General features: G+C 39.3%; 1 protein-coding gene across 1 annotated transcript in view; it reads right to left on the bottom strand.

Moving 5' to 3' along the window:
* Positions 1-25,763, bottom strand: part of tmx3b (thioredoxin related transmembrane protein 3b) — a 62,230-nt gene extending 36,467 nt beyond the window's left edge. Inside the window, exons 1-10 of the mRNA XM_028434872.1 lie at positions 25,691-25,763; positions 25,346-25,409; positions 21,089-21,128; positions 20,364-20,487; positions 19,366-19,411; positions 15,192-15,272; positions 14,737-14,836; positions 14,546-14,623; positions 12,774-12,840; positions 2,368-2,466 (exon numbers count right to left, since the gene is read on the bottom strand). Coding sequence (XP_028290673.1) covers positions 2,368-2,466; positions 12,774-12,840; positions 14,546-14,623; positions 14,737-14,836; positions 15,192-15,272; positions 19,366-19,411; positions 20,364-20,487; positions 21,089-21,128; positions 25,346-25,409; positions 25,691-25,724 — 733 coding nt within the window. The 5' untranslated portion in view covers positions 25,725-25,763. The remainder of the gene's footprint in view (positions 1-2,367; positions 2,467-12,773; positions 12,841-14,545; positions 14,624-14,736; positions 14,837-15,191; positions 15,273-19,365; positions 19,412-20,363; positions 20,488-21,088; positions 21,129-25,345; positions 25,410-25,690) is intronic.
* Positions 25,764-26,125: the final 362 nt, after the last annotated feature.

Raw genomic sequence — 26,125 nt, 5'->3', positions numbered from 1 at the left:
ACGGCGCACCGTGGCGCCTTCCCGACAGGAGGGATCTCCTGTCCCAACTGGCCGGGCGGATTTGGCACCCCAATCCACAACTCCTTCAACTGTGCGTTTGGCCACTGGGCGGCCCCGAGACACTCCTGAGCGTCTGTGCCGACCCAGTTAGATATACTATAATGAATGCAAGAGCGCCGTCTACTCGCCTCCAGTATGAGAACAGATGGAAACTGTTTTCCGACTGGTGTACAAGGCGGGAGGTGGACCCTGTGCACTGCCCTGTGCAAGCTATTCTGGACTTTCTCCAGTCCCTTCTGGACAAAGGGCTTTCTCATTCAACGCTGAGAGTCTATGTCGCAGCAATATCTTGCAGACATGTAATGGTCGACAATGGCACGATTGGTAGCCACAAGCTGGTGTCCCTTTTTTTGAGAAGAGCTTGGAGGTTGCATCCTCCGAGAGCCCCACAAGGACTCCACATGGGATCTTCCCCTGGTGCTGGAGGCATTGTGCCTTCCACCGTTTGAGACCTTGGCATAAGCAGCGCTGAAGTGGGTTACCCTTAAGACTGCGTTCCTTCTGGCCATTTCCTCCGCAAAGCGTGTCAGTGAGCTGCACGCCCTGTCAATCAGCGACACATGTCTGAGGTGGAATTCGTACGGCTCGGGAGTCACTCTGCGGCCGAACACAGCTTTTCTCCCTAAAGTGCTGTCTCGCGCTCACCTCAACCAGCCCATTCGGCTGGCACGGTTCAACCCTTCTTCCGTGAAGCCAGAGGTTCAGTCTGACCTGTTGTGCCCAGTGCGCGCCCTGGAAGCCTACATTGCAGCTACTGTAGGTTTTCGGGGGTCTGATCAGCTCTTTCTTTGTTATGGTGGCCCTAACAGAGGTGGTGCTGTCTCCAAGCAGCGCCTGTCCAACTGGATTGTCGATGTGATTGCCCATGCAAATCGGGCAAGTAACCGTCTCATCCCATCTGGTGTGCGGTGCCACTCTACCAGGAGTGTTGCTACGTCATGGGCTGCCCTGAGGGGAGTGCCCCTGGAGGACATCTGTGCTGCGGCCTCATGGGCGTCGCCAGGCCCTTTCTCCAGATTCTACAGGGTGAATGTAGCCACACCCCATCCATTGGCTGTCCTCTGACCGTACACACTGAAGGGTGGTAAGCAGGATTCTTTTCTGGTATAAGTCATTCAGTGCTTAAAGCACCGCCTCTGGCGGTCAGCAGGGATGAAATAGAACGAAGAGTTACGAATGTAACTATGGTTCTATGAATCCCGAATGACCGCCAGAGCTCTTTGTCACTCAGAACCCTCGTGTGCTCGCGAGAAGATTCTGTAGGAAAGTACCCTGGAGTGATACCGGAAGATATAAACTTCCTCTGGGTCATCCAGGGGTCACGGGTGACATTGTTGGTATACATACTCGCACTGCGCATGCGTGAAGGGGAATATTCAGTGCTTAAAGCAACGCCTCTGGCGGTCATTCGGGATTCATAGAACCATAGTTACATTCGTAACTCTTCGATTTGATACTGCTTGGCGCTGAGGTTATGACGTTTGTCCTGTTCGACTTGAGAAACGGCGGTATCACTAGATACCGCTGGTTTCGCCAGGCTTGCTGCTTGGTGGAGTGTGAGATGAACTCTCGCGAGACTTTGTACGAGATTTAGAAAATGGCCACCAAAACAGCGATGCAAAAGTTGCTTGAACTGTGCAAACCATCTTTCATGGATTTTGACGATTCTTTCGGCGCGAAAGGGGTACGGAATCATTTATGAGCCTAAGAGTAGAAGGCGGCCAGAAAGAGAGTAGTAGGCGATTCCGCCCGCCGCCTATGCTTGTGGACATCCCTGTGATGTGTGTGTGTGTGCGTGTGTGCGTGTATATATATACTGTATATATAAGAGGTGGGACTCTATTTAAAAAATGTATTTAATTAATTACAGACTATTAATTTCCTAACAATATTTGACACAAGAAGCTAAGTTTTTCCAATTTAAACAGATTTTGGCATATGACTGAGTCAATGAAAATAATAAATGAGCTTATACAACTAATTATGTTATTTTTCATCACTGGAGGGATGAAAATATTGCACATTATTTCACTCACATTATTCCTAATGTGCAATAAAAAATATTGTGATCGCTTTGTTCACAAAGCACAAATTAAAAGTTAAGTCAGATTTTTTGTGACCTTTTTAAAACAAATGTGTTTTTGTGTATTGAAATAAAAAACAGCACTTAGTACAGAACATTCCAGAAAGTGGAAACTGAACAGTGCTGAAAAGCACTTCCCTGCTCCCTGACCTTTACAGAATTCACTTTAAAAATAACTTTAAGAGCAGAGAATGTGCATTATGTATAACAGTCGTCTGAGTTACCTGTTTCTCCGAGCTCGTACAACGTAAAGCCATCAATTTGAAGGTATCCCAGGAAGCGCTCTTTGTTCACCCACGATGACAAGCTGCCGTCCTCGTACTCTGCGACAAGGAGACAGAACCTTTAAAAAGAGCAAAGAGCAGCCTCTCCACATTCAGCGCACAGGCTGCCTGTAACAGAAGCAGTGTATCGCTGACTGGAGTGTGAGAACATCAGGTATTTAAACATTTATTCCAGAAATTCATGCACGTAATAAACCAGATACAAGTTATGTTTAACTACGGCCACACCACAAAGCACGTTCCTGAGAATTCAGTGAAATGACTTGGTTCCACAGAGTCAAACAAATTAAATTGTGCGAGGTAAAATGGTAATCTACTTTGAATTGCCTATCACAATATATCACATGACTATGTTCCGATAAATTTAGAAATTACCATCCCCCCTTTCAAAAAAGTCTCCGAGAGGCTCTTGACATCCGCTCGTAGAACGTCCATGTCAAATTAAAGCCCGATTCAACAAGCATTAACGGAGAAGTCATTTGAAAAATGAGGGCCCCCGGCGCCCCCGTGGCACATACGGAGGAATGGGCCCCATTCATATACTGGTATGTGTCAATGATTCAGTACCACCAACTGTCACAATATTTGACTCACAAATAAATAAATAAAAGCACTTTAATGGAAATTGCCTGCAAAAGGGGGTGGGCCACTGGACCCCTAAGGCATAATCGTAATCTACGTTCAATTAGCTTTGAAGTGATATATCACACGACTGTGTTCCCATAAATTTCGAAATTACCGGAAATGGGGGTTGGGCCAATGAACCCTTTTTTTTTTTTTTTTTTTTTTTTAAAGGGCTCCAAGCGTCTCATAATATTAATTCATAGAGTATTCATACCAAACTGCATCCCGATCTAACAAGCACTAACTGAGGAGTAGTCATTTGAAGAACGGGGTCCCCCAGGCGCCCCCGTGACACATACGGGGTAATAGGTCCCATTCATATATTGGTATGTGCCAATGATTGGGTACCACTAACCGTAATCGTAACATTTGATGTGCAAATAAGAAATGTAAATTTTTTCTTCTTTAGAGGCCCCTTGGGGCCCAAATCAAAAATCGGGCACTAGCGTCGATGCACACACATCCATAGATTATACCTACCAAATTTCAACCCGATCCGTTCTCGAATAACAGAGGAGTAGCGATTTTAACTAGTGTACACAACAAGACGAAAAAGAAAAAAGTGAGTGGCGTAGTAAGTCTGCTAGTCAGGCCTAAAAATCCTCCCATGACTCTAACTACATGAGCCATCACAAATCTATGTCTATCAATAATTCACATACAAGTGCAATTCACTATATCTGTGCCGTATTTATTTATTGAGTTGGAATTTTATTTTGGCAGTCTTCAGGAAAACAAAAACAGAACAAACAACACGGCCAAAAGGGTGTACGTTAAAGCAAAGTTTATACACACCTACCCCATCACAACAAAATAAAGTTCTCTACACAATATCACACACATAAAAAATAATGTAACTTACTGTACGTCTTAAAAAGCTTTATAAATTGGTTTATGTAGGTGCTTTGTTTTATTTCATCCGTTAGGCAGTTCCATAATTTAACCCCTGCTATTGTTATACTCATCCTTTCCAGTGTTCTTCTAGCAGATTGTATCTTGAAATGTAGTTTTCCTCTTAAAAATCTTCCCCTTCTCTCTCTAAAAACATTTTCTGCAACCCTTTTGGAAGTGAACCTTTCCTTGCTTTATAAATCATTTGGACAGTTTTGAGTTGGATGAGATCTGGGAGTTTTAAATCTGGCATTTTTAAGAATAATCCATTTGTGTGTTCTCGTTATGTATCAGTCTGATGGCTCTTTTTTGTATTATGACAAACGGTTGTATGTTAGTCATGTGTCAATTTCCCCAAACTTCTAGACATTAACTCAAATATGATAAAATATACAGGTCAGTTTTACATTTTTATATTGCGTGTTATCATGTTAATGTATATAGCATATGAAAATTGTGTGCTGAGTATCAGAGTATTATATATTTATATTTCAATATTTTATTCAGGTGTGTGTAGTATGTCATTCCCCATTCTTCGAGAGGGACATTCATGTACAGTATATGTTGTACGATGAATATAAAGCTTCTATCTGTCTATCTAAACTTTCATAAATTTACAAACCCCCCCCCCCCCCCCCCCAAAAATGATTTGTTACCGTTTTACAAAACAACAAAACCTCTTCTTCACAGTTAAAATCTAAAAAGTGTAGTTGGCTCATCAGTATAACAGCGGCTGTTAGCAGATGACAAGATATTTTAGTTCCCGAAGGATTGTTCACTAAAAACTCACGTGTCACTTAAGCCAGTCCGCTTGGCCGAATTTTCTCAGTTATTAAGCATTTTAAATAGGGATGTAACGATTAATCGTAAGGCAGTTAAAAATCGATTCATAGGTATCACGGTTCATATTGATACTCTGAAGATGGAATCGCAGTACTTTTTTTTTTTCTCTTGTCCAGAAGCGTAGGTGGCGGCCGGAATCTCCTACTACTCTCTTTCTGGTTGCCCTCTACTCTTAAACATGTTCATAAATGATTCCTTAACCCTTTAGCACTGAAAGAATATCTGTAATATTACGTGCATATCTATAAAAGTCAAGTTTTTCTATTAGCTCTGTCTGCTAGCGCATAGCATCTCTTCTTCACTGCAAGAATATCTGCATGCCAACCGACCACTGGGTTACCAGTGCCCTCTGCTGGTCCAAACAAATATCTAATGTAAATACAGTGCAATGACTGGTTTTTTTAAAGTCCAATTGTTAAGACACAAAATACATTTTCAGTTGCACTTTTAAAAAGAAAAGGAATTATTATGCAGTTTTGCATTGTTTACTATAGAACCAGAATTTAAATTAATAGGGTTCTTCTTCATTTGTATTATTCCTTTATTTCATTCAAGATTTATTTTTAGTTGAATTGCATTGTTTTGAATAGTTTATCAAGGGATTCTTTTGACAATGAAAAATAAAAGGAAAATAGTACAGTATTTTCTAGTTTTTTCCCGAAAAAAATAAAGGATTATTTTTCAGTCACCATTTGTCATTTTGTAAAATAAATCGTGAGAGAATCCTATCGTGAACCCAGTATCGTGAATCGAATTGTATCGGGAGTTGAATGAATCGTTATCCCTAATTTCAAATAAACAAAATAGACACAAATAACACATTTGTTTCAACCAAAACTATATTTTTAAAAGAAATGAATTGGAACAGATCTAAAGAGAGTCAAGGCTAATGCATAAATCAGCTGCAGCATCGGGAGTAAATAAAAATTAGATCCCTTGCTTCACAACAAACAAAGTGAAGTAAGGGAAAGGAATCCTTCCTGGTTGTGAAACCACATGTTTGTGCTGCCTTAACATCTGGAGGCAACCCACTAACAAGAAGCAGACTGTCTCTCTGGAGGGTGTAAAAAGGGTGCAGTGAGGCAGCTTCAACATCACTGTTTTTCTCCCGCTTAGAGCAGCTACAGGGTGCTGGTAATTGATGTCAAACCTAAACAGGACCTCATTATCACATGTTAATATGCTAGTAGTGACCTCTCTGCTACTATTACAGTAATTACAAGAACAATGATGACTTCTAACATGAATCTTTTACTGCTAAGCCATGGAGGAGGTAGAGGAATAACACAGAACATGACAACATGGATTTGGAACATGCTTTCGACTCAAACGGCTGTAGTTTATATTACTATTTGAATTACATCGCTGCACTGCTACAGATCAGGGTCGGGGTCAATTATAATTGTGATTAGGTAATTGATAATTAATTACACTTGTCATCAGTGTAATTTGACAAATCTGTTGCTGTTGTAATTAAATTGTAATTGAGTTCAGATAATTAACTTTGTAATTGCCATGAAAATTACATCGAAATTGTCAATTATAATTTAACACAAAACGAGGAAACAATGCTACAGTTCTATGTACAGTTCTAGACATACAGTTAATTATCAAAATACTGTATGTTTCATATCAAGCTTTCCCACATTTTACCATTTACAAAACTGTCAAATCTAGTGGTATACTGACACAAAAAAGGCTCAGACTCCCACACCAAAAATATTAAAACCTATATTTTCATTGATTATGAAGCCTAACAAGGTAACCAATAGATAGGAAAGAAATTAGATGATAAATATTTGCTTTTAATGTTTTTTACAGCTGATTTAGGAACCGTTATCATGAGAGATGCTAACAGAAGGCTAACAAGGTCATTTATTTCAGGCTCAGTAATTGTGATTAATTGTAATTGAACTTTAGTAATTGATAAAGTAATTGTAATTGAATTTGAGGATACAACATAATTGAAATTGAATTGTAATTGGGGAAAAATGCTGGTCACTATAATCATAATTGAATTGGAATAGATTTTTTAAGACGTAATTGCTTTTTTTTTGTTGCTGCGAGACGTTCTTGACATTTATTTCCACAGATGTGCAGGCTTTACAATCAGCATGCAGATGCCTGATATTCTTCCCAGGAACAAAAAAATGGAAAGAGCTAAAGGCCCCATGCTGTGATTCTGAGGCCTGATGAACCTCTACAACAACTAAACCCGCTTCACCTTGAAACAAATGAGACCGTTCTTGTCCTGGGCGCATACTTCAGTCTCCAAAGTGCACGACAGGAGCCCGTCAAGCCCCGAGTTCTCACAGTGGGAGATGAGAGAAAGAAAAGGAGGAAGAATGAATACAGACAGTGGGTGGAGATAGGATGATCCAGTGTCAGAGATTGGAGCGGGAGGAGGTTGGAAAGGAGCGCTGACACATTTCAAGGATGAAGGTTAATAGCACGGAAGACCTCCAAGGCAATGCAAATAGAGGCGGAGCCGGAGGGAGAACAGCGGGAGCGGGTGGATGAGGTCTCATCAAAGATGACTCAAACAGGGGAAGATGGAGGTGTTGTTACTCACAACACAATGCTCCGTACAATGACAAGACAGCCTGCCTCAGCCTTCACTACAGAGGGAAAAACTAGAAATGTAAAACAACAAGCTCACTGCTCAGGCTCCTTGAACTTGTGCTTTACTGTCACTGTGAATGTACCTGGGCTGAGGAAATGTGGGCTTTGACTCACAAAACTACAAAAAAAACACAAAAACTAATTAGCAGAACAGGCACAAACATAGAAAAATAATAGTAAATAATTCTTACAGGCACTATAATTAATCTAAAAAATAAATAATTTGTTTTTGGTTGTGGTAAAAAAAAAGTAGCAAGCTAGCAACTTTCTTTTCCTTTTTTTTTTACTCGAGCTAAACTTAAATTAGGCTAAGCAGTAATTCTTAAACTAGGTTGAATGCTTATATTTGTCAAATCACACCCATTGGATGAACTTATATCAGTTTATTTTATTAACACGGACGAAGCAATGCTAAACGCTAGAAGGTGTTAGCATCAGGCTAACATTGATGCTAATGCTGACTAGGTAGTTGTACTTTTAGTAATCCCAGACTTTTTGGAATTAAATCAACAACCAATATGAATGCCTCCAAATATAATAGTGTATAGCTGTTGCTAAGATAGAGATTAAACTAAGTTGTTGTTAGTTTTCAGGTTCATCTTGACAGCATTACAGAAGTGTAATGACTCTACTGGGTTGTTGTCAGTCCAAAGAGAAATCTGATTTACCAAATTCCCTCATTTTGTTTGTGGCTTTACATACAATTCAGATTGTCTCAATGTGTACAATTCTGTTAATTTTATTTCCTGGTCCACACAAATGTGCAAGCCTCTTCACAATTTTATATTTCAATAAAGGCAGATTCAGGATTGGTTTCACAAAATTGTTTTTACTAAGAACATTATGTTCCTTGATATATATATATATAATCCAAAGGAACCAGAAACAAATTTATTTTTCTCTTCTTATTTTGTCCAGGTGTTACAGCTATCCTGGTTATAAATATGATGTGATGTGTGAAAAGTTCTAATCAATAACATGGAATGTGTGGAGAAAAAAAAAAACATTTGTTCTGCTGGACAACATCAGCCCTGACAAACAAAGTCCGTTTAGCAGCAGCTCAGTGGAATCCTAACAGGAAAAGGGCGTGGTATCAACATTGGTTTCTTGTTTAGCAATAGAAATTCCTGCTGCTGAGTTTTTAGATAGAGAATTTACAAGCACAATAATCCAAGGCCAGAGCTCTGATGTGGAACTCAGAAACGTAAAACATTTCTTTATTTTTTCTAGTTTTATAATAAAAATTCTATTGTATTTGTCTATTGCATTTCTGCCTGTGATGTTACTCTGCCAAAGTCTGTAACAGCTTAATTAGGCCAACTACTACAGTATACTGGCTTATACATCTTAACACTCACACTGACTTGTGCCTACTTACATTTTCCAAAGATATCAATATATCAGGTAAAAACTAGGGCTGGGTGATATGAACCAATTCACAAATCTCTATATTTTGTCTCAAAATAGCAATATAAAATGTGAATCTCGATATTTTTACCCCAATAAAGTCAGAAAGACAATTCAGGGTTAAATTTGCTGGTGCAAAATGCCACAAAGGCACTTTTTTTTTTAAACAGACAACTGCACAATATGTAACACTTTTGGCTTTTTCTCCTATAAGGCGCAGCATATGTGATTGAGCTCTGTAGTGTGGCTTGTTTTAGGGAAGTTCTGAGTTAAGACGCACTCAGTTGTGCTTTAAATGCTGCTCTGAGAAGTAGCAAAGGCAGCGACTCTTAAAGCAGAACAAAGTAACTTGCGCTTAGCACTCCCCCTAAAGGTCCCTTTTGGTTATGTCACTGCCGTCAACACTCCGCACCCCCTGCCGCCAGCCCCACCCCACAGCTACGTGTATCTTTGCTCTCCCAAGACTGGAGCAACCGATAACTGAAAAATCCTAACACAACAGTGACACTAAGGGTGCATTCACACATATAGTCCCATGTGACCATGTGAATAGTATGAGGAAGAGAGACAAGTAAAATAAATGAATGATGTGGGAGTAATACGGAAGGGAGTGTGGAAATGTGTGTGATGTGTTTGTTTGTGTGTTGACAAAGCAGCTCTGAAAATGGACGGATGGATGGATGGATGGATAGATGGATGGATGTTTGTGTGTGCTGCCTGATGGAGCGCTGGTGTGTCTGTTGCCGCGACGACAGCAGCAGCACACATCAATGCTGTGTGATTGTTGCTGAGCTGTCACTGCATGGAGTTGCTCCGTTCCTCAGGCAAAGATCCTCTCTGCCTTTTTTTCCTGGCTCCGCCATGATAGAAGTTTGAAAAAAGTGAATTTGTGGACAATAATCTAGCATCAGTTTGTATTGGGCTGCCGTGAAGCAGTACGTCTTGCCACCGGGTGGGAGGCAGGAAAGTTGCGAGTGCGGTTTTCTGGTCAGAGACAGCAGGGGGGATGAAAGACCCCCCCAATCACCCCATAAACACTTGTATTACCCTCACAGGGACTATGAGAAGGATTTACTAAGGTGAAAAAGTTACTTAGTATTTTAATACAAAACAAGAAGACAGTCATTTCCTAAATGTCCTCAATCTAAGAACTTGGATGTATACATAAGAAAATATTATCACATCAGAATTTAAAATTACTAACTATCTTATACGGTTTCTAAGAAAAGCTGTCCCCTTTGAAGATACCTCGAACAGAGTAAAAAAAACTAAACAAGGGCATTAACTTTGGAAAAAATTATTGCGCGCTTCTCATTTTCAAACTCCATCAAGGTATGGATACCATGAAGGCACACACAGAAACTGTTTAAGATAGGCTAACCAAATTTGGAGAAAAGTTGTCCCCTTTAACTCGGACACAGAGCTCAAACCTATATCCTCCTCCACATTTTGTGGCGGGGGATAATAAGCTATATTGTATGTATATATATATATATATATATACATATATACATACATACATACACATACATACATATACACACATACACATATACACATACATACATACATATATAGACCACACTGTATTTTTCTATATCACCAAAATAGAAACCTTGATTTTTCTTGAATCTCGATATATTGCCCAGGCCTAGTAAAAACCTGGATACAAATATTAGCATCCGCTCACTTTCACAACTTTGACTTTACTGTACAAAGACTTTTTGCCTGGGAGTTGCCAAGTTTTTTTTTTTTTACCAAGAATCAGTATTGTCAAAAAATATAAAAGTTTTGTGTCGAGAATTATGTCGTATGTGTTCCAGGTCAACATGACTGATACTGGAACAACAGCTCCATTGTCTTTACCAAAGCACGTTCTTCTGTTTTCTCCCAGTGCTACCGTGTTAGCTGCTAACCTTTCCCACATATGCGCAATGATCAAAAGCTGCTCACTGAGTGAAACTCCACATTACCGTGGACCGGTGTGAAAAGTCAAGACTTGATGAATTAAAAATTCATGAAGCTCTGCACAGTGCTAGACTTTAACAATGCTCCTCAAAAGGGGGACGCTGCCTGTTTGTGCAATCACAACAAACCACTGTGTTGATACTGTTGATACAAAGCTGGAGGTTTAGTTTAGACAAAAAAAAAAAAAAAGACAGATCTGCAAGGATAATGTGTTCCAGAGATTTCCAATACCTTGTTTAAATCCGCAATTTTAAAAAACGCAAGCAAACACCAAAGGCTACATAATAGCAGACATACTTTGACTGTAAAGAATATTGACAATCACTATAACTGTTTTTTGGGTTGTTTTTTTAACAAATTCAAAGAAAAGTTAGGTTCGCATATAACTAACTTTGGTATTTAATGCTATTTTTTAGGTTAATGAAAATAAGGCATCAAAACGAGATATAAGACAGTGTCACCAACCACGTTGACAATAAACGAGATCTGTTTGCTGACCGCGGGTGGTCCTCCTAATGTTATGAATGATTGCTTGACATGTCTATATTTTATTTCAAAGTAATCCTCTACAACAGTGGTTCCCAAATAGGGGTACAGGAGCACATTGCAGGGGGTACTCAGAAAGATATAATAATTAATTTCAAAATAATTGTGACATCTTCCGAGTTCCCTTTTTGGACAAATTCACCACAAACTAACAGTGCTATCAATATGTTATGGTTTCAGCTATTCAGACAACTTTTGTCAGGAAGTTTAATTTGATCTCCAAACATATATCGACTGTCAAATGCCAGTCTTCCTCAGGGGTGTCTGCTAATCGCTTTGATGTGTCCAATGCTTGGACACAGTTTTGTCCATAGCGTCCACATAATAATTGGAATTATTAACAGCACTATTGGTCAATAAAATACTATATTTTCTTGTAATTTAATGAAGCAGGATTACAGTATTTTATGCTGTTATCACACTTCTGACAATAGGACAATAATTAGCTACGTTTTACAAAGGAGACTTTTTAAAATGGAGACAAAAGTTGCATGTTTTTTTTTTGTTGTTTTTGTATTACAGTCATTGTTTTGAATTTGTAGATTAGGCCTTAGGGAACCCATGTTCGAGACACAATTAAGGGTTATGATATGAAGGGGGTACACATGATTTGACAAAAAGCAAAGTGGTACACGGACAAAAAAGCTGCTCTCCAAGTATCCATTTCTATTGCTTTACCTTTCATTTCAGTTAGATTTATATTAGTTCTTTTTGCCATTGCATATCATATATTTTCTGTTAGAATATATTTTCAAGATTAAAAAAAAAAAAAAAAAAGAAATATTTGATGATTTCAGAGTCCAAAGCCAGCTTTGCATTTAATTCATAGACATGATAATTGTTAGTGTAGAAAAGCAAGGCACCAGTGGTGATGTATACCTTTACTTGGCGCTGTGTTTCTAAAGTTAGCTCCTGTAATCATGGCTCACAGCACAGGCAAAGAATGTGAGGAAGGAGCTTTACAACTGGATACCAAGAAAGCTTTTATGTCAAATTAGATTTGTTTTCTGCTTTGACTTGAAGGATTTTAGAGAATCACTTCTTCTCCGGCTGTGTAAACAGTAAGAGCTCATGCTGGTTTCTTTGGCCTACACTGTGGTCTCCTTTACGTCTGCCTCGGCCCACCCTAGTCTGATCTATGTGGGTCCGCCCGGACAAAAACCACCGCAACAACTTTGGCCTAACCACATACACAATAGCGGGCAGAGCCCTGGGTGCTTTATGATGCCCCAGGCACGCCAATAACTCAGTGTGGCGAGGAAAGATGAAAAGACTGCGGCAAGGACAGGAAAAGTACAGAGTGACATCTCGAGATGCATGGATTTAACGAGGAGACGGAGGGGAGGGCTCTGCACAGGCCTGTCACTTTAAAGTCTGACTAAATAAGAGAAACAACCAAACTCGCAGGCTGAGAGAACAACAGAGGACATCAGACACATACTCACCATCATAAGTGAAATAGGAGCCATCCTTGAAGACTACAACTGCAGGAAGCTCTGCCAAGGACACTGACTGTTAAAAACACAAATAAATTCAATTTTAAACAAAATATTCTACTACCTTGATTTTTTTGTCTCAGTTAGTCTTGAAAATAATGTTATCTTGATCGAGACTGAACACCATATAAGCTCTAAACAGCCCATCGTTTCAAAACCCCAGTGTTCACTGATAATAGGTTTAACATTGTGAGAATGGTGAGGAAACTATACGAAGGTTATCAAGTTTTCTATAAAATCTCAAACCAGTTACAGGGTTCTCGACAGCGCTGTTGAGCGTAGGGGCCCCTGACGTTGTCATTTTGATCCCCTATGGAGCAATGGTGCCCCCCATGCTCTGTTTTTAGCAATGTAGGGAGGACTCTGTTTTTTTTCTTTTTTAATCAGTACCGTCGTAATAATTGTTGCACACATGGACACAAAAGAGACTCCCAGGCGTGCACGGGTTGTTTTAACTCTTTACTCTGCATAACCGAGAAACGCACACAACAGCCGCACCGTCTATTTACCGGTAATACAGGCGATTTGCTTGAATGCTTCCATCTTTACCTGAGGACCCCTGCATCCCTTTAGCTGCCCCAGATGTTGCCTGTGTGCATCCTCTGCTTACGTAACAGTAATCACCGTCCACATATTATATGCTCGTTTGAGCCTCAAAGAGTGTAGCTTCAACCAGCACGTAGCGTGTAGCATACATGAAGCTGCTCGTCATGTTTACAACTCACAATGGATCATTCTCCATGTGCGCGCACGGATGTGAATACAGTTGTGTTGAAATGTGTTCAGGCTTAAAGAGACACCGGCTTCATTCGGGTCGGACAGGTTCGGGCCGGGTAAGGTCTTTTTTTGGCCCGATTAAAGCTGTACTATGTGCATCCTCCTCTTTGCAACCCATATTCAGCATCCAATATAAACATTGTGCTTTATAATCTAAACAAAGACAATCAACTAAATAATAAAAAAAATATAAAATGAATGAGTGTGTGTTTTGATTTAATTTTATTTAAACATGAACACAACAGCAGTGTATTCACCACAATGAAATGATAACATATATATTGTTTTTACTCAAACAAAGCAAAGGGAAAATAAATGGTTACAAAATCCTGCAAGTGAAGCCTGTATATGTTCGAAAAAAGTGAAGGAGGAAGTATAACCTCATGATCCTACCCCTTGTGAGAAAAAGCTTTACAGTAAGGCAGTAACAAAGATAAAAAAAAAACAACAACTTTAGCTTTCCTGCACTAAATTTGGCACTCAAAGAGTTATAAATGTCAAGATTTTTCGTGCCAGCAGCGCTCGCTCACTCGCACACCACACGATCTCCTATACTGTGAAAAATTCCTAGTGAGAACCCTGTGTTAATTAAATCATTCTCTGCATCTTCAAGAATACCATATATCATCGTTTTTAAACACACAAAACCAACTGAACAAAAAAAAGCAGAAGTATTGGTCCATTTGTACTATATTGTGTAAAAACAGTACATACCAATGAGCATTTATAGTTTATACAGATCAAAGTTAATTACGTATGCTGTTTTATTCTTAAATTCTTTCTACTTATTCATGTTTATAATATGCATGGAATGCTGCACCTGTGTGGACTACACTCATAGTATCAGATAGATGATGATCTAGAGTCAGAAAAAAAGAACATCTATGTGAACCTTTTACATGTTTTTATTTACTCATTCTGGAGATAAAAACAACATGCAGTACCTCTGACACGACCTCCTCTGATGCGGAGAAGAAGTAAGTATAAACAATGAGCTCAGAAGCGACGTCACTGTACTTCTCCTGCAAAGGGAAGAGAAAGCACAACCGGGAGATGGGAAAAAAGCAGTAATGGTGAAATGCATTAACAAAAACCACCATTTTTTTGTAATTAAGTGTAGAAATAATAAGCTTACTTTAAGGGGAGATTCCCCTCCTACGTATACAAAGAGCACATCATGTCGCTTTATCATGTGCTCAAACATGTGCTTGCTGGGAAGTGCCCGAACAGCTGGTCTGATGTAAGAAATACAAACAATAATTTACTTAATTTAATAAAATGAATATTCAGACACTATGACCAATCCAGTGGGGAACTGGTCATCATTCCTAAACTAGTGGCGCCACCTTGTGGACAGAAAATAACCTGCGGATGCAAACACTCAGTGCCAAGCTTTTGATCAACCGTCTGTCACAGATCTGGCTCGATTTCCCTCAAGGAAGAGGAAGAATCTGCAATTCTCATTTGATACAGATGCTTGAGGAAAAGCATCACAGGCACAAATCCATTAAGCCGAGAAACAAATATGGCCTTCATTGATAAGCTGGCCTGGATGCTTTCAACAGTGTCTCAGACGTCAATGTGACTTACCCCGACACTCTGTTGGCAAACTCCACTATATCATCTTTTGTTCTTGGTCCTTTGTAATTGTAGGCCAGGTCTCCCTTTAACCTAAAGGAAGAAGCCAAACACAACGTTTGTGAAAGAATTTCTATAGAGCCTTCCAGGTGAAAACCCGGTTAAAAGATGCAGTAAACAGGCTTTAACTAAGTTGTGGGAAAACACCACGACAACAGGGTCTGCACCACAAAAGGGGCAACAGAGCCAATCCGCAGACCAGCACAAACTGTCAAAGCGGTAAAATGCTACTGGGTAATAACAGTGTCCATACACTAGAGTTTCTAATGGGCAAAACGTGAATTATTGATATCTTCATATAAAGGATATACTATGAACATAATGAATAACAAAGACCCTAATAGACTTAATGAAGGGCACTTTGAGTGTTTCACTTCCTCTTTTAACACTGAGTTTATTGTATCGGAGGAATAATGCTGCATTCGATTGCACTCGGAACAGGGAAAGATCGTCAATTTCAACCTCCGAATTAAATGAGTTTCATTCAGTAAGCTCGGTAAACATGACTGGCCACAGTCAGCTGATGTTTGTTTTCATATTTGTTGAGGAGCAAAAATGCCTGCTGGGGAAATAAATTAGCTCCTTGAGGGTGAGAAAGAAAGAGAGAAACATCCTATACTATAAGTAAGACTTGAACGCATCAGCGGTGGGAATCCTGCATGCTTCATTGAACCATAGACTGTAAAGAGTGCATTATTTACGCAGAGCAGCGTTCAAATGAACAGAGTGGGGATGGAAATACCACTACAGAGTTATTCTGCACTTTTAGTAACACACATGCCAAATTAAGTGGCACAAACGTAAAAGTTGAGGAGAAAGCAACTGTTTACGTCTAATGGTGGGCGGCCCCATTTTGCTAAAACGTCATTCCGATCAACTAGGACTGCTTGAGTCCTGCTCAAGTCGGGGTCCTGAGCTCATGGGCCGTTTTATTCCACTTTTCACATTCACTCTGTCGGATTTATCTGGGTTTCGAGTGTAATCGAAGGCAGCATTAATGCACTATTCCATCCTCGTCTGTTTCTGTACTTAACACCAGAGCAGCGCTTTAGCTAAAGTTCTCCCTGAGTCTCCAAACAACAGAGGCACTATCGGCTATAGAAACTGGCAAGCAGAAACATTAAAAGTAGCCAGATTCTAATACCAGAAAATAACAACTGGCGCAAAATCTCCAAACCACAACATTCAAATTTGCGAATGCAATTTTTGTACTAGTGTGTTTTAGCAAAAAAAAGTTATTCTTTAGAAAACAAAATCTGTTCATAATCAATTTCCCTGAAGCAAGACTGAAGTCACTATTTGGTTAGGAAAATAATCCCCCAGCATCTGGCATTAATCTTTTTGTAAGTGGCGCAATCATGGAAAAATCAACTGCAGACATTCCCACCTGTAGGATTTGTGGGCTGCAAAAACTTCATTAAAAAAAGAGAAAACATCCCTACTAAAGTGCCTTAAGGGAGGGTTCCAGTGCTTTACAAAATGTGTTACCTTATATAGTTCTAAATATCAATACTACATCACCAATAGTACATTGAATTCTGACCATTCATCTGACATCACTGTTTTTATAGCACACTCCTGTCTTTCTGCTCTTAAACAGTACACAAGCACAATTTAGAGCTTTAGTGATTGGACTATAGGACAGTTTGTACATTTGAACCAGTCAGACCACTGTAATTACCAACAACCTCACACAACAGGCTTGGTTTGGATGATTTTGGTCTCAGCTCTCTCACTCTCCAATATTTTTAATAGCTACTGAATATGATTACGCGTATAACTTTCTAGAGCATAAACAGCATTTTTTTTCAATTTAAAATAATTTAGTTAGAAGTTTTTTTTTTGGTTTTTTTTTTTAAACAAGCGTAAACTACCTTAAGTATTGATACTCAACAGAAGATTAATTTAACTACAAGTGCATTTCCTACATTAAGAGCTCTTGTGTGTGCTATATAAATAAAGTTGAATTGAATTGTTATGAAATTATAGGAGCAGAATTGAACCATCTACTGAACTAATTTCTTAATTTGTATTTTGTTTGTTTGTTTTATAGTAACTCACACCCATAGTCAGGAACAGGCAACCCCAGGGCTGAGGAGGATATGTTCAGATCTGTTATGGGTGGGTGAGTGGGGGGTGAAAGAGGTGATGGTAAAACAATTCGGGCTACATTGTGTTTGAGTGAAAAGTGCTTTACAAACACATTCTGTTTCATTTATGTGCTTTAGAGCTTAGAGTGCTTTTACCGAGAAAATAACAATAAATGCAGTGTTGGAATGACACTAAAAAAAATGTTTGTTTTTTTCCCCCATCTCTTTTTCACTTTACACAGCGTCTCATTCTGAGAGTGGATGGTGACAGTAAAGTCCTCACAGTGGTGCCAACAAATGGCTAGATGAATAAATTGAATCTTTATGTTTTTTTCTTGTGCCGCTTTGGTTCATATCCTGAACTGCCATCAACAGATGATCAATAAAGAAAAGAAGCTGCTGCAGCTTCTCGTTAGACCTTCGACAAACAGCTTCAACTAATTAAAAGTCAGTACCTGAAAACAACAAAGTGTCCTCACAAACGGCTACAATGAACCAGAAACCATCACAGACAAAGGTCAACTTCATCTGACTATTGTTTCCTTCAATAGAGAAAAAAAAACAAAAAACTAATGACTTTACTTAAAGGGACAGTATAATGAAAAGTTCACTTAAAATGGTTTTGTTTCCTCCCTCCCTTGTTATTCCACATTTTGTAAAAAGTCATCTCCAAACGGGCGAGTTGGATTTTTGCCCCCTTATAAGTCATAAGGGGGCAAACTCCTCCTCCTGACAATCCTGGCTCCTCCTATCATTCATAAGACTGTGAGCTCTTCCCTCTCAAACTACCTCACAGGTAAAACAAACATGGCGGAGTCAGTTTGATATTTGTTATTATCACAGTTAATATTATTATGTTCAGTATATAGATATTGCGCAGCGTGAGCTGTCACACTCAGTTTCACTTTTAGTAGCCTTGTATCGCCTTTATGGGATGATTTGACATGTTTGTAACTCAATGCGACACAGCGGTAGAAAAAACAATAGACTTTTGCCTTAAATGGCCTATTTTTGTGGTCAGAGGCTGTGAGGAGGACAAGAAAGCGACGTAGCAGCTCCTGTGAGGGTTTGAAACAGCTGACAAATCTGAAAGCTGACAGTTTACTTCCCTGCGGCACAGCACGAGTGCTCACAATCAGTTTCACTTATAGCAGCCGTTATGCCGCCTCATATTGCCTTTATGGGATGATCTGACATGCTGAAGCAGCGTGTGTTTACAAAAAATGGCCTGTTTTTAGGAGCGCTTTGAAAGTGACTCTTCGGAGGGCTAAAACTCTAAAGAACAGGCCAGTATGGGAAAATAAACATCAAATACTATGTTGTTGGGGTTCTTATAACAATTGGAAATGGGTGAAAAATAGCCTAACACTGGACCTTTAATTGACTTGTGCTGTTGGAGCTGAGCTCGGTCAGCAGGACTATTGATGTTGGATTACAACACAGAGCATCATGCACTCAGGGGGAAAAAAAACTCCAAAACAAGTCAGTCATCCAGGGAGGAATCCAAAGTTCTTTAAATAATGTTTCATCCTCTGCTCAAGCCCTGCCATGATTCTTTGGCATTTTCTTACAAGAGTGGAAATAAATGGAGAAGCCAATATGACAAAAAAAAAACTCTAAAAAGGAGCTGGTTTTTAGCACTAACAAGTTCAAAGGTAATCAAATGCATGTATATAATGTGTGAGCAGAATTTGTCATCTAGTGATGCCTCAAGGGAAGCAGCAACAACAACGTATTCCCTCGTGAACAGGTTAGCTAAGAGCTCATGGGAAATGCAGAAAGAAGAGATCCGAATGACAACACCAAATCAGCTGAAGACTATCGGCAACATATAAACAATAAAGTTAAAGCTGTCAGACATTTTTACCAAATAAATCGTTTCCAAAGGAGTACAAAGATGTTTTTTTATTGCAGGGTGTCCAAGGATGCATGGTGTTAAGTGTTTTTAGATACAGCAATGCTTTATAAAAAACATTACAATAAAGTGTGGAATGTGACGAGCGTGCGCTGAAAGGAAAAACAACAATATAACTTACAGTTTAATTGTGGGGTAACCACGAACCCCAAACTCCGATGCCATCCCTGAAACACCAAAAACATTTTATTGTTAAAAAAATGCACAGGATGAAATCTGTCCTTTGTGATTAACTCATTCAGTGCCATTGACGTAATATTACGTCATTAAGTTTTTTTCATGGAATTTACTAGAAAACACCCTGGTGGAGGTCCCTCATCAATATCTAAGCTGCAGTGTGATGTAGTGACCCACTGTGCCCTGAAGGTGGCAGCAGTGCACCTTTAGGTGAGAGATTAGCCACTGATGCTACCATTAGCTATGGAGGAAGAAGCAGAGACGAGGGAGATTATGGTGCTACGGAGTGATATTGTGAAGTATCCAGCAGCTCACAACACCACATACTAACACAGAACATGTGTGGACCTGAGTGGATTATTGATAATGCTGCGGTCGTGAGATTAAACCATCAACTAACCGGGCCAAACGGGTAATCTCTGCGTGTCGGGAGGAAGAGGAAGTTACATCTGTGTGATTGACAAGGAATGGACTTGGAGGAACGCCAAAATACAGTAAGAATAAAAATAATTTTGCCATCAAAAGCCCAGTCTCAGTGTTGTTTTTGTAGTTTTATAGTTGGAAACCAATGTTGAGGTGTCCCTAAAGCAAAAAAAAAAAATGCTTCTGAAACTTGCCTCTATTCAACTGTGGCTTAGTGAAGAACAAAACAAGCTACAAACAACATTATTTTTTCTGATCAAAGTAGAGACGTTCATCTTTCATAATATGGTACAAAATATTCTTTGGGTCTTTAAAAAACAGTCAAAATGCTCAAAAACGACTGGCACTGAGGGGGATAGAAATTCTGAAAATGACTGGCACTGAATGAGTTAAATAGACAAATTGTTGTAATAATCACTGCCTATAGACTCGTTCCAAAGTTCTAAGTTACAATCTTAAAAACCCGTCATCATTTGAGGATAATTTCCCAATCAGACTTTTTGTGTAGATATTTCTTACCCGAGTACGCAGTCGCATCCATCTTTCCCACACGAACCGGCGACCCAGAGCTTTTGAGTTCCAGCCCCACATCATTCCAGATGGGCTCTAGTTTTTTACAGTAACCGCACCATGGAGCGTAGAACTGAAAAAGACCACAAGGAGAAAACTACAGTCTTATCTTGTGCATTAGGAATACATTCTTTAAAAATTAACATACACACTACTGTAATATCTTTCATGCTCATTCAAGAAATGGTGCAAGAAATTTCCACAGATCTTGACCAAACATTTTATTGACTGAAGTGAAAAGTAAAACTTTGCAGTCTCTAAATGTAATAGTCAGCATTTGCATTTTGAGCAAACTGTGCTACCCCTAATTCAAAGACGTGCCACTGTAAATCTAAACTTTGCATTGTGTCAACTGACTTCCCAACCAACCAGCAAACTGGCAATAACTTTTTAGAGCTAATGCTGTTGCTTTAGGCCTCATCCTAAATATTCCAGACCTTTTTAAGCCTCTTGGCTTTGCAGGCCATGCATGACTTCTCATTTACTGATTTACTGCAAACAGAAGCTGGATTCCACACCAGCTCCCACATTACATCCAACCCTGACTGCTCCCACTGTCACACGGGATGATCCAGAGAGTGAAACAGTGGATGAGATGTAATTTTGGCTAATCAAACCCAGATCCATTTCTGTTTGTGTTTGTAAAAGTGTGTGTGTACATGTGTGTCACTCACATCAACCAGCCAGACGTCATTTACTCTGGTGTCTTTAAACCTGTGAAAAACAAGGAACAGAATAGAGATTAATCTGATACAACAATATCACAGTCATGATTATTGGTACACAATAAACAGGTCACAACCAAAAAAAAAAAAACTCTACTCAAAAAGCAACAGGAACCACCCGTTTGTAAAAATAGAATAAAAAGTAGTTCAGTGGTTACCGTAAACTTATGAAATATATATATTTTTTATCAACATGACGTGTTGAATTGTCACCTTATATTTAGAAATTAGGTTCCTTCTTTTACTTGTTGATAATCTGAATTTAGGGAATAAATTGGCCATGGCCAGACTATACCCCGGGTATATTATACACTAGACTACATAATTAACTCACTCAGTGTCATTGACGAGATAACTCGTCATTTCAAATCCAAACGCTCAGTGCCACTGACGAGATAACTCGTCATTTGCGTTTTTTCACTGCGATTACTAAAAAACACCCTGGCGGAGGTTCCTCATCAATATCTAAGCTGTGGGGTGATGTAGTGACCAATTGTGCCCTGAAGGTGGCAGCAGCGCAGGGGGGGTACAAAATACCCCGAGCCTGTGAGCCAGATAGCAAAATAATAGGTGACATGTAGGAGGTAGAAGCTCATTTGGATGAGAGATCATCCATGCTCAGCAGAGCTCAGAGGGAGAGGAGGAAAGGCGTTTATGAGACAGAAAATGGCGCTACATACGTTGACGTTCCCAGCAGCGCACACTCGACCAGAGCATGTGTGGAACTCATGGATAGTGTGGCAATGGTTAGATAAAACCATAAAAAATATTGGGAACGCAGTGACACTCTGCCTGTCCGGGAGGAAGAGGAAGTTGCGTGTGTGCAGACTGACGGGAGAGAAACTTGGAGGAATGCCAAAATACAGTAAGAAATCAATTCAACTCTGAACCAGATAGCAAAATAATTATAGTTTTGCCATCAAAAGCCCGGTCTGTGTTTTTTTTTTTGTTTTATATAAGGAAACAATGTTCGGATGTTAGAGTTGTCACTAAAGCAAAAAAAAAGCTTTAAAGTCACTGACAGGGTTTTATTTTTTAGAAAAAGGCTTTTTTCTCATCTTTTTGCTCTGAAACTGAAGATTTGTGTAAAACTTGCTCTATTCAATGGCTGATTACAAAAGAACGAAACAAGCCAGAAATTATCATAATAGAAATTATGATGAAAGTAGAGGCTTCAATCTTTCAGAATCTGGTGTCAGATTTCAGATAGTCATAGTAGAAAATATTCTGTGGGTCTTTAAAATCAGTCAAAATGCTCAAAAACGGCTGGCACTGAGGGGGATAGAAAATCTGAAAATGGCTGGCACTGAATGAGTTAATCAATTAACTAATGAGTTAATCAATTAACTCATTATTTTATTCCTTTTCATGTGAAAATCTTGTGTGATTTTCTTTTCACTGTTGAAATCATTTCTGTTTTGTTCATTGACACAATCACTGATTATCATTTCATCTCTGTAAGCTATGTGACTTAAAATTAATCATTGTAAAATATTTCAGCTACTATGATTTTATTAATGTACATAATGCAGCTCTTTGAAAATAAAATGCACTCATTTAGAATAATGTTAGTTTGTTGACTCTTAACAAGAGAAAGGAAACAATCCATCAGATAACTACTGGGTTATGGATAAAGAGAAACGTTTCAGAATTTATTTTTTTTTATTTATTTTTTTTTTTCTATTCAGTTTATTTTTTTTTTGTACATGCCGAAAAAGGAGACGAGAGAAGCAGTTTGCTTATCTGGGTCCCGTCTCCTGTTTTACCATCGCAAATTTACATGGGTTTACATGTCTCTCTGGTCAAACATTCTTGAGTTGTTCTGAACAGTCCTTTTTTGTGTATTCTCATCTGTAGTCAGTGTTGTCTTGTTTTTATTCCTCCTCCTCTCTATCGTTGTTCGTGTTGGCCTTGTTCCCTGCCAGACGTTGTTAGCATTCCTCCAGTTCAAGAATAGTTCCTCTTTCGAAGGTGTTTGGAAGGTTTTTCCCTTTTCATCCATAATGTCTTTATTTCAGCCATAATTAGGCGATAACCTTCAATAATAATGGTGTTAATTGGGTAAATTACCAACTGTAGATATCTCAGTACCTCCAAAACGACAATTCTTTTTACAGGGCTCAGTTTTCTAATGCCTATATCACATGATAGTCATTTTTAATCTCAATATGTTGTAAGTATTCCAATTTTTTTTTTCAAAATCCTACAATTTTCCCCCAAAATGAAATAAAAAAATTGGTCACAAAACATGGCAATCTAAGGAACTAAGTAACTAGTACCTTTGACTTTGAGTACTATTTAATTGAGGTACTTTCTAGAAAGTGTCTATTTGTACGGTTGCCGTACGAACAACCCCCAGTGCTATTGGTACGGTTACCGAAGTACAAGTACGTAGCGTGTTAGGGTTAGGTTATAACGCAACAATTTTTACGGTTAGGGTTAGGTTTAGTCTTAGCCACGCAACCTAAACTGGCCAATGACTGACCTATCACGTGATCTAAACTGGCCAAATAGGGGTGCTGCATATGGATAGAATGTCAGTATACTGATACGGCAACCGTACGAATAGCCACTGCCTACTTTTCAGAAAGTGTCTATTTGTGCGGTTGCTGTACGGACAACCCCTGGTGCTATTGGTACAGTTACCAAAGTACAAGTATGTAGCGTCTTAGGGTTAGAATTAGGTTATAACCCAATATTGCAACAATTTTTAGGTTTAGGGTACGGTTTAGTCTTAGCCACGCAACCTAAACTGGCCAATGACTGACCTATCACATGACCTAAACTGGTCAAATGGGGCGCTGCGTACGGATAGAATGTCGGTATATTGATACGGCAACCGTACGGATAGCCAGTGCCCACTTTTTACTTGTGCTTGAGTATTTCTATGTATTACTTACTTCTACTCGAGTACAATTTCACTCAAGTAACAGTACTTCTACTCAGTGACGTGCCGTCAGGGTAGCCAAGGTAGGCAGTGCCTACCCAAGGGTGAATTGATATTTTGATTATTTAATTATAATTTTTTTTTTTTTTTTTTTTAAATTATAAATTATTTTTTTTTCCATTTCCAATAGTGCTACAGTACCTATAAGTTTGAAAGTGTCCGAATTTTGTGCGTTTCATAGTCCAAATTACTAAACAGTGCTATTTCCTGGAACAGCTGCAGTCTTTTTTTTTTTTTTCGCTCCAATGTAAGGCAGAGGGAGGCCACGCCCCCTCCCAAAGGCAGGTCGCTCCTCTGCCTCCGTTCCCATTGTGTGATTTTACGTGTTTGCGCATGCGCAGTCAGGTCCCCAATATGACATCCATTTACGCGTAAAGGCAGCGTAGAGAGCTGCCTTTGCACGTAACTGTGCTATGCTAAATGCTATACGTAAGTTCACAACACATTAGTGAATAGATGACACGTGACTGCTGCTGCTACGTTCTCTAGCTAGTCGGCGGGATAACACTACAGTGTGGATGACGGCGCTAGAGACGATAGAGAAACTTTGTTTTGAGAATAAACGACAGCTTTTAAAAGATGGAGACCAACACCTGAGTTACCAGAGCTTCAGCAAAGGTAAGGTCAGAACATGTTTCATACTTTTCACAGTGAATGGAACAAAAGGAAGGATTGACTTTTTGGATGCTCCTCACTGAGGCTGTTCTAAGTTGTCATTTTTTCCGTGTTTCTGTGTTTCCAACACAAACAACAGATGTGCTGTCGTGTCATGAGAAATATCTTGTTGGAGAGTATGGAGGCTATATTAAATGATTGTTTATGTTTCTTTAATGGTGTTTATGATATTGATTTTGTTAGATGGCTAAACACTTGTTCATGTGGATCTTATTGGGTTTTTTCTTTCTTATTATGAATTTTATATTTTGATAAGCGCATTGAGATGACTTTGTTGGAAATTGCTTTATACAAATACAATTGATTTTAATTGAATTAACACTTGACAGCAGAAACATATGAAATTGTCATTGGTGGTCTCGATTTGCAACGTGCCTACCCAGCCCTAGTGGTCACTGCTTCTACTTGAGTAGGATATATATCAGTACTCTTTACACCTCTGGTTATTACCTGAAAAGTGACACTTAATGTCATATTAGGTATTTGAACTGACCTTACATGAGCTTTTTGTGTGTGTGTGTGTGTGTGTGTGTGCGTGTGTGTGTGTGTGTGTGTGTGTGTGTGTGTGTGTGTTCATCACTTACGTGTCATCTAGATCTTCAACGAAAGCGAGCCCAGGTGAACCCAGTAGAGCTGCTATGACTGCAACTAAAGGAGACACAGGAACACGTCAGAGGTGTGTAGTTATGTGAGAGATGTAGACACAGGAACACAGCTGTGTTACAGACTCCATTCCTCCTTCAGGCTCCAACATCAAACCTCCTGATGCCTGAAGCATCCCCGGCTAAAGCTGCCGTCCCGGCAAAATACCGCCACCGGAAGCGGCAGCAGCAGCCATGAGAGCCGTATTCACAGAAGTAGTGTATGTTTCTATGTATGGTGAGCGTTTTGTTGCTGTTTGCTGAAGGTTTAAAAGCCATGTAACGTACCTCCACAGACGTAGGAAGCTCTCACTGCTGCCATTGCTTCGAGTGCAAACAGCAGGCAGGAAATAGAGGCTATAGCAACACACTCTGCGCATGCGCTGATCTCACAGCCGCCTGCTTATGCCTGATTACACTTTCTAACAATTATATTTATTTTTCATATATTAAACTACTAAAGTGTAGAAATCTTTAATATTTAAAATGTTGTGGCTGTTGTAGTAGTTTAAACGAGATTATATGACCATTGTTAGCATTTCATTCCATTTTTTTATTAGAATTGTCCATCCATCCATTCATTTTCTGCACCATTTGTTTCTTTTTTTTAGGGTCGCAGGGGTATGATGGTGCACTAGGTCAGCCCACACACTGACAGACAGACCATCAACTGCAGTAGTAATTGTCTTTTTTTTAAACTAATTCATTAATTAATTAATTTAT

Source organism: Gouania willdenowi, chromosome 20 (genome assembly GCF_900634775.1).
Source record: "Gouania willdenowi chromosome 20, fGouWil2.1, whole genome shotgun sequence".
NCBI classification, from domain to species: Eukaryota; Metazoa; Chordata; class Actinopteri; order Blenniiformes; family Gobiesocidae; genus Gouania; species Gouania willdenowi.
This window is presented reverse-complemented; position numbering and strand designations above follow the sequence as displayed.